The sequence below is a fragment of the Megascapheus bottae genome, chromosome 14, assembly GCF_031878675.1.
Source record: "Megascapheus bottae isolate mThoBot1 chromosome 14, mThoBot2.hap1, whole genome shotgun sequence".
Lineage (NCBI taxonomy): Eukaryota > Metazoa > Chordata > Mammalia > Rodentia > Geomyidae > Megascapheus > Megascapheus bottae.
This window is the reverse complement of record NC_143522.1, coordinates 13030393-13044778: the sequence shown is the minus strand read 5'-3', so window position 1 is coordinate 13044778 and position 14386 is coordinate 13030393. Positions and strand designations below refer to the sequence as shown.

Below are 14386 nucleotides of genomic sequence, written 5' to 3'. Positions count from 1 at the left end.
AATTTGCATTATGAATTGAGTATTCAATCTCCTACCTAAGAGCAAAACTTAAAACAAAAACAAAAGCAAGGGTTGGGAGTTTGGCCTAGTGGTAGAATGCTTGCCTAACATGTACAAAGACAAGGGTTTGATTCCTCAGTACCACATACATAGAAAAAGCCAGAAGTGGTGCTATGGTTCAAGTGGCAAAGTGTTACCTTTGAGGAAAAAGCGCAAGGACAGTGCTCAGGCCTTGAGTTCAAGCCTCAGAACTGGCAAACACACACACAGACACACAAGAGAATTTCAGTCTTGGCCTTTAAGCAAATGGGGAAGAAAGCACATTTTTGTTTAAATCTAAAACCTGGATACTATTTTGCAGCCTACTGATGACAAGTATGGATTACAATTATTCTGACAATGAATTCTCCTCCCTTTCTATCCAGTTCTTGGAATTAGAATTCAGGACCTCAGGAATAATAGACAAGTGAGCCAAATCCTATCCCTAAATTCTTTACTCAAAAGTTACACTCTTTTTGCTTTCAGAAATCAAAACAACAGCAATCATTTGTCCAAAACTCAAGTGCATGTAACAAAAGGATTTCAATGTCAGGCACATACAGGTAGTCCTTGAGTTAGGACTGTTTGACTTACATTTTTTTCACTTTATGATATATAAAATGACGCACATGGATAGGGATGGGAGAGATAGGGGAGAATGATGGAAAGAGAGACACTGATCAAGCTGCTTTGTTCTCAGAAACTCACATGCTGAATTGAAAGAATGGCCTTAATAACTTTTTAATAAAAATTATAAAATTTAAAAAGTGATGCACACATTCAGGCAAAAACAAACTTTGAATTTTGATCTATTCCCAGGGTAGTGACAAGCACTGTGATACTCGCTTCACAATGCTAAGCCATAGTTCCCAGTCACACACCTCAAAAAAACCAACAACCCACACTCCAAAGAAACATGCTAACAAGCCAGGATATTAAGTGGGTTATGGATATTAAGTATGAGGGGTGTTATCAGAACATATCCCCATCTTAGTCAAGAAGCATATGTAGTAGGTACTTACAAATGAAAGTGCACCTGAAGGCCAGGGGTCAAGTGGTGGACGGTTTGCCTAGCAAGAAGGAAGAAAAGGGAAAGGAAGGGAAGGGCAGGGCAAGGAAGGGTCATCTGCTTGTTGCATAATCTTTATGTAAAACCAAAAGGGGGAATGGGCAAGCTCAAAATTAGTGAGACTCTGTAAAGTGTTCCCCTATTCAAAACCTACTTTGTTCCTCTAAGAATTGAACACCATTATAGACATTTATGGTCAGAGTCCCAGAAAGACTAAAAGTAGAGCAGTGATACATTCTCTTCAGTAGTTCTATTTTTCTTATATTTGGTACAAATGTACAGAGAGACCCTACTTGTGGCTCATGAGTCACCTGGCAACAGGTGTGATCATTCTGAGCCCAAGAAGCCTGGGTGATGAGAAGATTGCACCTCAGGCAGCTTTGCTAGGAGTAAGTGGGTTTCCTCCTAGCCTGACCCAGAAAAATCTTATGGAAGAGAACAAGAGGCCCACAAGCTCTCTGATCTGCTGTCAACCAGCTGCAACAAGGAGACTGCCAAATCGCTACAGTGACTGGGCAGCACTCTGCAGAGCAGTCTGGGAGGGGATTACCAGCCTGATCCTTGTCTTCAGGGCCAGAAATGACTCAAACTTCACAAACAGCAAGGGCCTGCCAAAAAGAGTGACAATGAGCACTGGAAAGGGTTTCTCCCCCTTGCTGGTGTCTCTTCTCCCCACTTACTGCTGTGGCAGATTCTGGACAGTGTGCAGCCCGTGAGGTAATCTGAATTCCTTGGCAACCAGCAAGTACCTGAATTCTTTCAAAACCACAGGAATCCAGCAGAGAAAAGGTAAATATCCCTGTGGAGCCAGTGTTAATTAGTAAGAAAGGCTACTGAAGAAGCTGGGGGTTGGGAGGAAGGAAAGGCATTACAAATGCTTTGGGGTCTTTTCTGCATTTCCACTGCAAAATATGGCTGAGGTAGAAAAGAGGTAGGGCTGATAGGGCCTGTGCAAGGTCCTCTTCTTCCACTCATCATGAGTGTAGCATACAGTGTCCATATTTCTCCTGTGAGGACTTTCATGGCCCAAAGTGCAAGTGCTACTTATCTTTAGGCCTCTGACAACACATATGGTTTTCAACTTAGTTTTGGTTTCATTTTTTAACTTTTTATGTTTCCTATTTCAGTGCAAATTTCGATATTAGCTTTGTCTCAAAACCAGCTTTGTCAAATTATTTAAACCCCATATTGTATTCACATAAAGCTGTAAAATCCAGGACCAGGTCTTCTGGACTCCACTTCTGACAGGAAAAAGACTTTCCACCATTTTGGTAAACACACTACCCTCTCTGAAAACCTAGTGTCCCCTGCTGGTGCAAAACAGCAATATGCACAGGGATTCAAAAGCGGAGTGGACCTCTGATGGATACACCATCTCCAGAACCACAAGACAACAAACACAAATATCAAAAAGGCAGCCTCACTTTAAACACTTCTTTGCTATTTAACTCACATATAAGAATATAGAAGATGTAAATCTTCAATCTATACAGAAAATAGGATTTTTAGTAAGTCTCAAAAGCAAATTATGCAAAATAATCTATTTCACATAATACTTTTTTTTTTGCTAGTCCTGGGCTTGAGCTAAGGGCCTGAACACTGTCCTTGGACTTTCTCAAGACTAGAGCTCTACCAGTTGAGCCTCAGCACCACTTCTAGCTTTTTTCTATGTATGTGGTGCCGAGGAATTGAACCCGGGTCTTCGTGCATGCTAGGCAAGCACTCTACCACTAGGCCAAACTCCCAGCCCTCACATAATGCTCTTGCCCCTAACAGAAACGATAATTTAAGAACCTTCCTTTTAATTGTTTTTGTCTCTAATTCTGTCTCTTTGGGAAAGATTATGGCTTTCCTTGTTTTGCCTCAAAGTAAAAAGACATAGTGATTTGATCTTGAATCCATTTTTAGTTATATCTACACAAAGCTCATGTGACCCGAGATTACCAGAAGCTAAGATCTGCAAGAGCTATAGATTATCATTGAATGTAACGACAAGGTGAACACACTCAAGAGGACTGAAACAAAGCAGGTAAATACCAAGATACACAGTGAAGAAATGCACAGGAACTCAGGCACATCAAAATTATTGCACAGAACACTGTTACCTTTCAGGACTGCAGCAAATACCCTGTTTTACTGCAGTGCACTATCCTTTGGAAAAGCTTTAGATTTACGTATATTTCATGTAAACTTAACCATGGCCCTGAAATTTGTTCTTTTTGGTTCACTATGATCTAAGAATTATTTTTTAAATTCTTTTCCTAATTATTTTTTAAAAAAACATGAATTGGTTACATATGCGCGCGCGCACACACACACACACACACACACACACACACACACACACACACACACACACACACACCCCCCCCCCCCCTACTGGAAACAAGTGTTACTCAATTCACAAGGCTGGGACACACAACATACAAGTAATAAAACACGTGTGTGTGTGTGTGTGTGTGTGTGTGTGTATGTGTGTGTGTAATAAATTCTGTAACATTAGTACTGCTCCCATTTTATGCTCATAAAGGCCTTAAAATTATGTCAAATTTAACCACTGGGAGATGGGGACTATCCTTTTGTCGATAAAATACTCTGCAAAAAAAAGAAAAAATGGTATGATATCTTGAAAAATAATGTTCATAAATGAGCTTGCTATCTCTTTTCTATTCAGCTCCCTAACAGAACAGAGTACACCAGATGAGGTGAGGATAGGTGAAAAAAAAAATGAAGCTCATGAAAATCTGAAATTATAAAACTATAATCCTCAGCATTGTACACCCCTGAGAAGAAATTAGGGGTACATTTTAATTCATGTTCTTCTAGAGAATATAGGAAGTAGGCTTTTATACTTAGTCTTAACACTTTCAAGTATGAGAGCAAATGTGTTTAAAACCACTATATATAGTAAACTTATTTCCTACAAAGACCTGATAAACAGTTCATAATTGTATGCCCTGGTCTAGGCTTTTTTGTAACAATTAGGAAGTATCTTAGGGTTCCTTTCTCAGTTATCAAGGGATAAGAGACTAGAACTGGGGCTAGGAGCATGGCCTAGTGGTAGAGTGCTTGCCTAGCATGCACAAAGTCTTGGGTTCGATTCCTTGAAACCCACATACTCAGAAAAGGAAGCCGGAAGTGATGCTGTAGCTCAAGTGGTAGAGTACTAGCCTTGAGAAAGCCCAAGGACAGTGCCGAAGCCCCAAGAATGGAGAGAAACAGACAGACACAGATAGACAGACAGACAGACAGAAACAGAGAGAGACAGAGACAAAGAGACAGAGACATAGAGACAGAGAGACTAGAACTATGAAGTTTCTATAGTCTCTGGCATTTCCAGGGCTCAACTTAAATCTTTGTTAAGAATATGTCAGAACATGGAAATGCTATTATTGCCACCTAGAGGTAAAGGGAAGACATGGCTCAACCAGCTACAAGCATTGCTTAGTCTACGCTGGCTCTGGTTCTAGTCATCAACAGCAAATGAGACTGGGTATATATTTGCTTAAAGAAAAAGAAGAAAGCATAGCTGTCAGCATACAATAATGTGTCAAAGTTCCTATTCACAAATAGAGAGTGCTAACATTATGTGAGGGCAGAAAGTATTTTCTTCATCACCTATACATAAATAGGTAGTCCTCTTATATCTATGGTCTTCTCCATCTGCAAAGTATATCTTCTAAAATACAGCAACATGAGACTAGGAATGTGGGTTACTGACAGAGTGCTTATCTAACATGCATGAAGCCCTGAGCTTGATTTCTCAGTACCACATAAACAGAAAAGATTGGCAGTGGTACTATGACTCAAGTGGTAGAGTACACTAGCCTTGAACAGAGAGACCTCAGGCCCTGAGTTCAAGTCCCAGGACAACAATTAAAAAAAAAAAAAGCCGGGAGTTTGGCCTACGGGTAGAGTGTTCGCATGAAGACCAGGGTTCGATTCCACGGTACCACATACATAGAAAAAAGCCGGAAGTGGTGCTGAGGCTCAAATGGCAGAGCTCTAGCCTTGAGGAAAGCCCAAGGACAGTGCTCAGGCCCTGAGTTCAAGCCAAAGGACTGGCAAAAAAAAATAAAAAAAGATCAGGACACATAAGAGAACTTCATGTGAGAGAAAAGAATATGAAATAACTGAACAGTCTTAATGATAACAGTCACCTATAAAGTTATCTGGAAATGGTAAACAAATATCCACACTTTTATCAGCTAAACTTATTTATGTAAGTCACAATACCTTGAGATTTACAAGGTAATCTACATACAAACTCTTCAAAGCATTTAACTAGCACATTAAAGGAAGAAAAGTAACTAATCTTCTCCTAACAGTGAGAGGTCATGACAGTGCACTCAGCAAGTTCTAATTCCATTTCTACTCCACACAGTCATGTGAGCTAAGGTATCCCAAGTACCCTCCTACTTCTTCTACTATAAAAACGTACCATCTATAAAGGTTATTGTGAGAATTAAAATAAATGTCTGGCATATGACAAGTGCATATATACAAGATCTTATTTTTTCTTCCACTGCTTGAAAATAACCTATGATCTACATTACTGGTAAAGTGTGTGTTGACATACATTTTATGTAGACCTGCAGGTGATACTGTAGAATATCAGATTGTTTTCTGTCATTTGAAGCCCTCCTGCGTATACTCTCATTTTCCTGAGTTCAACAAGGCAGAAAGAACAGCCTGACTGGCTGTGCGCGGTGGTTCACACCTATAATCCTAGCTACTCAGGAGGCTGAAATCTGAGGATCGTGGTTCAAAGCCACCAGAAAGCCGAAAGTAGCGCTATGGTTCAAGGAGTAGGGTGGTAGCCTGAGCTGAAGAGCTCAGGGACAATGCCTAGGCCCAGAGTTCAAGCCTCATGACTAACCAAAAAACAAATAACAGCCTGATCTTAAAAACCATTTTGATGGATCCACTCTAATAGGCCCACCCAATCCCTCCACCAAAAATGAAAGTCTCTTACCTAGCCAATCCTTCTTCATAGAGATAGATGACAAGAGGATCATAGGAAGTCACGAGCACATAGAGGCGCACGTCAAACTTGAAGTCTAGAAAAAAAGTTTGCATTCACAGGAAAGCTAAGTTCATTTGTTTTCTGTCAGAGAATGAAAATGGACAATGTAACCAAAAACTGAAAAAAAGAACGGTCCTCTTCACATGAAGTACACACTACCCACACAACTTTGAGAATAAAGAAGTATACTATATTATTTTATTATATATAGTGTATTATACTATATCATTTCCATGTTTATTATGCATTTGTGTATGTGTGTGTGCATGTGCACGCACGCACGCACGTGTGTTTGTGTGTGTGTGTGTGTGTGTGTGTGTGTGTGTGTGTGTTAGAGACAGAGAAAGAGATAAAAGAGAGAAAGAGAGGGAGTGAGATATTAGGGAGACTATAAAGCACATTTTCTTATTTTATCATTTCTTATTTTCAAAATAACCCTTGGTGATAAGTAAGAAACCAGTCTCTGGAGCCACAAATGTCAATTTCATGCTAGCTTTAAAAAGGTTTACAGACATTATGAAAAGGTTAAAAGTTTACAAAGATCTATCCCGATCCAGATAAGAGTGGAATCACAACTCACCATCTATGAGCAGGGGGTTGTTAATATAACGGGAGACCAGGATATTCTCTTCCAGGGAAATCTGGTTTGGCTATTGAGTAAACAGAATGAAAAGAAAAAAAAATACAAAGGAATTCTAATTTATGCAGGGGAGCAAAGTTCTTAACTTTTTAAGAAATAATATGGAAACGAAAACTGTAGGAACAGTTTTCCTCTATGACATCCCAAATCATCAGCTGACAAGGTAACACACCTCTTCTGTAAAATTGTGAGTACTCAATTACAATGGGAGGAAATAAATGTACATAGTACCTTTCACATAATAACTACAACCTAAGTAACTCTATAGATATACATATATGTATTATATATACACATATATATGTATATTTTAAGTTGCTTTTTAAGAAAATAAGAGCAACCTATAAAACACAAACTTGCTTCTTCAAAAATGTAAAGACCAACTTAAGTTTAAAAGTACCACCACTATTCTGAAATGCAGATTCTCATTACATTGTTTGAAGAACAATGTAGGTACAGACCTATCAAGGATTCTAGAGCTTCCTCTGGGTAATTGCTGAAATTTACTTAAAGGTATTTGCTAAGCAACTGTCTATCAAAAAAAATTGTTTATACAATAAATAATGAATGCTGATAGTTACTTTGTAAGGAAGGCACTGGGGAGCCTGGGGACACAGTGATAAGGAAAAAAGACATATCTCTACTCACACAGAGATTTAGTGGTTCCTATACATAAGGAGTTTAATACATGTATTACATACATTGTATATGCAGATGTTGAAACAGCAACATATACAATACAAAGAACATAAAGCAGCAATTCTGCAAATATAAAATGTCAGTTTGCAAAGTGGGCTAGTCAAGAAGGCCCACTCACAGAAGGCTTGGTCTGAAAAGTAGGTGCAGAAATGCCAGTCCCAAAGCTATCAAGTGCATGGTGAGAAAGACAGGAGGTCATTCTGGGTGAAGAAGCAGATTCCTATGCCTGGGGCTAAAAGACTGAACAGGGAAATAATGGACAGAATGCTTATACAAATAGCACAGAAGGACTCCACTGGTGAAAGGATTTGAATCCCTAGGGAGTTCAGATTTAACACAATGGAAAGCACCAACTTACTGTAAATTTTAGAGTAACGAAACAGTGAAATTAAAACTTCTGAAATAGAACTGGAGGCATGGTTCATTGGTTTAGTGACAGCCTAGCAAAAGTAAGACTATGAGTTCAAACCTTAGTACCATAAAAAAAGGGCAAAGGGAAAGGAAAGGAAGCTTCTAAAACACAATGCCATGTGGGACTATATAGCACAGAGAAATCTGCTACAAGTCAGTATTTTCAGAGCAAAGGGGCTTCAAAAGGAAAATGGCAACTATAAAAAATTATGATGGTAGAGCCAAGAGTTCATCCTAGTGGTAGATGCTTGCCTAGCATGCACAAAGACCTGGGCTGATTCCTTGGTACCACATACGTAGAAAAAGTTGGAAATGGGACTGTGACTCGAGCCTTGAGAAAGCTGAAGAATAGCACTCAGGCCCTGAGTTCACACCCCAGGACTGGCAAAAAAAAAAAAAATTACAATGGTAACTATGGCAGTAGTTCAAAAGTTAACATTTGCAGAACCAATTAAAATTTAATAAATTCACTGAGCATTTATTATCTGCCAAAGCTAGTCTAAGTCTGTCACAAGTATTTCATGTAATCTTCACAGAACCTAGGAGGCAAGTAAATCACCATCAGATTTTACGGATGAGATAAGAATCATATAGAAGTTAGAGACCTACCCAAAATCATATATCTAATAATTAATAATGGGACATAGGAAATCTCTCTTTTCCCAGCCCTGAGGCCTGGGCACTGCCCCTGGCTTCCGTTTTTGGCTACCACTTGGGCTACTGCGCTACTTCCAGCTTTTTCTGCGATTAATTGGATATTAAAGTCTCACAGACTTCCCTCCCTGGCTGGCTTCAAACCAGGATCCTTAGATCTCAGCCTCCTGAATAGCTAGAATTACAGGTATGAGCCACTGGCGCTCAAGCTAAGAGACTTCACTTTTAAGCATATTCATAATTGTCAATATTCTGAAGTATTTGTCTCCAAATTTCTAGTTTGTCTTTGTAACGAAGTATTTCCTATCCCAAATACTATATAATTTTTATGAGCCATAGCATATTCACAATCACAAGATCAAGTCTGCAATTAGGATAATGAAATTCCCCTCATTTCCCACTATTGTTATCTAAAAGACAAATCACAGTTTTTACAAGCCATCTCCATGTATTATATGAACACAATGACATCAGTACTGATTCATCTCTAATGGAATTAGCCATCCATACCATTTCCTGATGCCCTTACATTTCCCAACCAGATTCTTTTAAGTACTATCTTACATTGTAAGAAGTGATATAATCACTTTCAAAGCAGTAAACCTACAGGCTATAATCTAAGACTGAATTAATCACAGTTGTGCTCCAATTGGACAACTATTGGCTACAAAAGATACAGACGATTCAACTATCCTCTGTATCACAAAATATATTGGGAGTTGTTTCCATTCTGTAACACCTACTGCTCAAGCCCATTTCTGCTCTCTCTTCCTTATCACACACACAATCATCCATTGAACTGTATATAACCCTTGTATTATTTGGGTTAATTGTAACATTTGTTCTACTGTCTTTACCTCTCATTTCTCTCTGTATTAGGAATTAAATTGCAAGAATAAAACAGTTGGATATGGTTTCTTTGCTTAGTGTTGTACAGTGAAGAACCACTACTAATAAAAGCTTGTTTATATATTTACACCTGTTTCAATTTTTTTGGGGGGGGGGTCATGATAATTGAACCTCTGGGCCTGAGCATTGTCCCAGAGGACTTCAGCTCAATGCAACTGCCCTACCTTGAGCCACAGCCCCACTTCCCATTTTCTAGTGATTAACTGGAGATAAGAGTCTCTCAGCTTTGTAGTGCCCAGGCTGGCTTTGAACAGTGATCCTCAGATCTCAGCCTCCTGAGTAGCTAGGACTACAGGCGTGAGCCACCGGCCTCAGTAAGCTATTTCAATTTTGACTGAAATTTCCTTCCAAAAAAGACTAAAGTCAAGCCAGGTGCTGGTGACTCACCTCTATAATCCTAGCTACTCAGGAAGCTGAGCTCTAAAGATCATGCCTCAAAGCCAGCCCGGACTGGCTTTAAGTCTGAGAGTCTGTGAGACTCATCCCCAGTGAACCACTAGAAGACAGAAGTGGCGCTGTGGCTCAAAGTGGCAGAGAGCTAGCTTTGAGCAAAAAAGCTCAGGGACAGTGCCCAAGCCCCAAGTTCAAGCCCCGTGACAACCAAAAAAAAAAAAAAAAGGCTAAAGTGAGAGCCTGAGTTGGCATGGAAGATAAAAATATCCACTTTCCTAAAATGAATCTTCTAAGTTACTATAGAGTAGAAGAATGCAGTGGTATCTATGTAGTTCTAGTTACTAAATTCACTATGACATGCCACATGCCATTCTACTTACAACACTGAATTAAAATGAAGATATATAAGAATTAGAAAAACAGAATTAGGAGAATTTCTTAAAGGTTTTAAGTAAGGATAGCACATGGCAGACAGCTGGTACTTCACATTTGCTGTATGATAAGGGGAGAAAATAGAAACATTCAAACAAGAAGAAATAAGAGCATATAGAATTATATCCATAAATATAGCATGGACAGAATGATTGAACACTCTTCTGATAGTTCACAACCTCAGATATATATTAGCTTACCATGCAGCATGTGTGAGAGGGTTGAGTGAATTCACACCTTAATCAGGAAACACCAGGTCTTTCCCCACTGTTTTGAATATACTCAATTGGAAAAAGGTATTTAGACAGGTTACTTAAGGAATTGGGGCAACCATATTTCTTTGTTCCTTTATGCTGTATTTGTAGAGTTGAAGAACTCTAAGAGGTCATATCAGCCAACCAAGATGCTTCCTTTCGAGTCCAAGCTGCTGTTCAGTTATTACATAAAAGTAATACTTTTTATATCCTTCACCCTTGTCTCCTTATGGTAAAAGTTGCTAGGTGTGAATATTTTCCCATGGGCTATGACTGCTACAAGATATTTTTATTAAGAGGCCTAACCATGACAATGAAAGACTGAGAAAGATATCATTCAACCCTCACACCTAACTTCATCCCCCTCACTTAGCCACGTAAGTTTCAGACCCTGGACCTGAGTGGTCTTCCCTCCCCCTCAAATCTAAAAGGAGAGCAGGCAGCAGCCCTGGAAAGAGTTACTTCATCCAGTTGGCTACTAGGTCACATATTCCATGGGAAAAGATCCAGGAATTGGAAAAGGGGGAACGGTTAGGCCTTCTGTGTAAGGAAAGACAGGAATACAAACAAAATGGTTTGCAGGTCTGGGTAAAAAGTGGTAAAATTCCAGTTTGGGGGTGAAATGGACTATGTCCCTCATAGGTTCACATGCTGCCAGCTTGCCTGCTGGCATCTTCCCAGGCTTCTGTCTGGCACCTCCACTAAATACTTAAAAGAATCAGATTCATTCCAAAGCTTCACCAAGGAGGGAGAGGAAAGGCAAAAAGTCCTGCCAAGTACTTTGATCTATGCAGGGGGTCTCAAGAGATTCCACCCAGTGAGAGGTGGGAGGGAGAAAAAGACTCAGACAAAGCCTGCCAAATGTGCATTCCCTAAAGACATGTCATTCCCTTTATGAGCTCCAGCATAAGTGAGGAGTTAGGGCACAGAGTTCCCAGCCCCACAAGGAAAACGTAAGTTTTCTATTCTTTATTATGTTAGTTTTAGAAGAACGGACCATGAGGGCAAAAGAGCATTCTGGAAGAAAAAAGTCCCAGATGTGCTAGGAAAAAAATCCTTTTCTTTTTGACTCATGTCTAAGAAAATAAAAAGCAAAATTATCCTAGAGTTCAACAGCAATTCTATTTGGCAGCTAAAACCCAAATCCAAACTAGCACCATCCATGAGATTCAAACAACACTGAGCTCCTGGCACAGAGCTGAAGGGAAGGCTATTCGACAGGAGCCTCACGCCAAGGTCAGAGAGACAGAAGACAGAGCCAAGGCATACGACCAGGTCTTAGGTCACATGAGATCTGGTGCAAAATGATCCTTAAAGTAACCATGCCAGGTGACAGAACTTATAGCTGGGGCCTGGAGTCACAGTGGTTGTTCACTGGAACCAGAGGACCTATTCATCCAGTATGAAAGGTCTGGCCATCAATGTTTACCATCCAGTTTTGAGTTCAGACTAAATTTAAAGATCTTCCAAGGTGAAGAGCCCCTCAAAAAGCTCATTTCTGCACACCTAGGAAACAGCTCAGTGAGAAAGATAATTGGAGAATTTAAAATGATGTACTGACCACCCACACAACATATCTATCTCCACTTTCCTTTTCTGTGCAGAGTTCTACTCAAAGGACAGAAAGGATATTTTTCAAAAGAATGAAAAGATAACAAGATCAGAAAGAAGCAAAAGGAGCCAGAATAGGCCAAAAGTTGAAGGAAGTCCTGAAAGACTTCCTATGCTAGCACATATGAAATCAGGTTGAAAAAACAGCTGAGGAACTCTTAGGTCAAAGGTGGAGGGGGAGGGTTCCCAAGGCCCCTGCAAAGGTACATGTAAGCTGGGTAAGGAGTAAGGTAGGTCAAGAAACACACATCAGACCATCAATTCACTAGTAGCATGAGGCTATTGAGCAGTGGGCCTTCTCTAGCACCCCAAGTAGCAGCTATACCTTCAGGATCAAACCTAATGATGCTCTAGGGAAGCATATCTTGTGTGGGAGCAGGGATCTCAAAGAGGAGAGAAGAATCTAAGGTTACTCTACCCCCAACAAAAATTAAAAGGAAAAGAGAAACATATCACAGGAAGAAACTCATCAATCTCCCCTACAGTCATAAAGCCCATCCTATCTTGGCAAGATGGAAGAGGCATGCTCTTCATCCACATTCTCAATTCCATCTACAAGTATGCATGCTGTACTCTTACAGCAAATGCCCCATCAGGCTCTCATCTAGGAAGGCCTTCCAGGAAAAAAGTCCTTCATGATCATAGGAAACTCTAAGCCAACCACCAGTTTCAAATCTAGTCTGATTCATAAATATGGCCTAACACCTAAGAATTAGCAGAATTGAGACAATCCAATAGCAGAAAGAAAGACAATACCCAGAAAATTTAAGAACAGAAAAATACTTTAAAGACATGTTTTCTTCAGGAAAACAGACAGGCAAACTGCATCTATTAAGCAGTAACAGGCTATTACTTACAAGGAAAAATAAAAATAGAAGAAAAATTTAAAAGTTTCTGGCAACTAAAGTATGATAGCCAATATAAAAATCACCTGCAAGAATAAATAACAAAACGGACAGAGCTGAAACTGGTGATTTAGAAGATAAAGGTATAAAAGGGCTGAAGAATGAAAACTGTCAAAAGGAAAAAAAAGTAAACACAAAGAAAAGTCCCAGAGTACCTCAAAAAGGAGTTCCAGAAGGAAGAACAGAGAAAATAAGAGAATAATTTCCTTGAAGCTGAAGGGAAAAAAAAACACTAATTCTTAGATGGAAAAGGTCCATTAAATATCCTAGAGAAAGAATTTTTTTTTAAAAAAATGACTGGATCTAGGGGCTCTGGCGTGCGGCTCATGCGCCGTACTCCCTGGCGTCCCCCGATCTAACTAGTCTCTTCCTTTCCCTGGACTTCAGGTGGGACCACCGCCAGGATGCACATTTTTGTCAAAACCCTTACGGGAAAGACCATCACACTCGAGGTTGAACCCTCATATACTATAGAAAATGTAAAGGCCAAAATCCAGGATAAGGAAAGAATTCCTCCTGATCAGCAGAGACTGATCTTTGCTGATAAGCAGCTGGAAGATGGGCACACCTTATCTGATTACAACTTTCAAATGGAGTCCACTCTTCATTTAGTGTTGAGACTTCGGGTGCTACTAAGAAAAGGAAGAAGTCTTACACCACTCCCAAGAAGAACAAACAGAAGAGAAAGAAGGTTAAACTGGCTGTCTTAAACTACTATAAGGTGGATGAAAACGGCAAAATTAGTCATCTTCATTGAGAGTGCCCTTCGGATGAATGTGGTGCTGGAGTTTTTATGGCTAGCCACTTTGACAGACATTATTGTGGCAAGTGTTGTCTAACTTACTGTTTCAACAAGCCAGAAGACAAGTAACTCTGTATGAATTAATAAAAAGGTACAAACTAACATAAAAAAAAATGAATGGATCTAAATTTCAGAACCCCAATATTGTAAGGGCTGAGGTTTTTACTTTAAATGCTTTTACTCAACTTATAACACAGAAAACTGAGTCATAGTGAAGAGAACTGTAAATGTTATAACCCTTTAAAGTATTGAAATAAAAACTTAGCAGATAAGAATGTGAAAGCACACATAGGCAGATAGGAATACAATAAACATCAAGGTACGAATTACCAAATACTATGTAAGTTAACAAAGGAAGAAACAGAAATCATCTATGTCAACTATCATGAAAAGTCTAGAGAATGAGGAGTATTATATTAGGGACTTTGCATGTGTATCAAATTCTAAAACAATGTGGGTGGGGTGAATCTTTTGCAAAGATCCAAGATACTGGTGTTTTCTGAAAAGGGGAGAAAGAGAATAGGAAGGAAGGAAAATGAAGA

General features: G+C 39.5%; 1 protein-coding gene and 1 pseudogene across 22 annotated transcripts in view; one reads left to right on the top strand and one right to left on the bottom strand.

Moving 5' to 3' along the window:
• The window catches only part of Ttll5 (tubulin tyrosine ligase like 5), a 249727-nt gene that overhangs the window by 208534 nt on the left and 26807 nt on the right, over nucleotides 1-14386 (bottom strand). For all 22 annotated transcript variants that reach the window (XR_016537574.1, XM_090344520.1, XM_090344522.1 and 19 more), the window contains exons 8-9: nucleotides 6715-6784; nucleotides 6084-6168 (exon numbers count right to left, since the gene is read on the bottom strand). Coding sequence is in view for 21 of the 22 variants with exons in the window: in XM_090344520.1 (XP_090200646.1) it covers nucleotides 6084-6168; nucleotides 6715-6784 (155 nt within the window). In the remaining variant the exon portion in view is untranslated. The remainder of the gene's footprint in view (nucleotides 1-6083; nucleotides 6169-6714; nucleotides 6785-14386) is intronic.
• Nucleotides 13447-13913, top strand: LOC150054721 (ubiquitin-ribosomal protein eS31 fusion protein pseudogene; annotated as a pseudogene).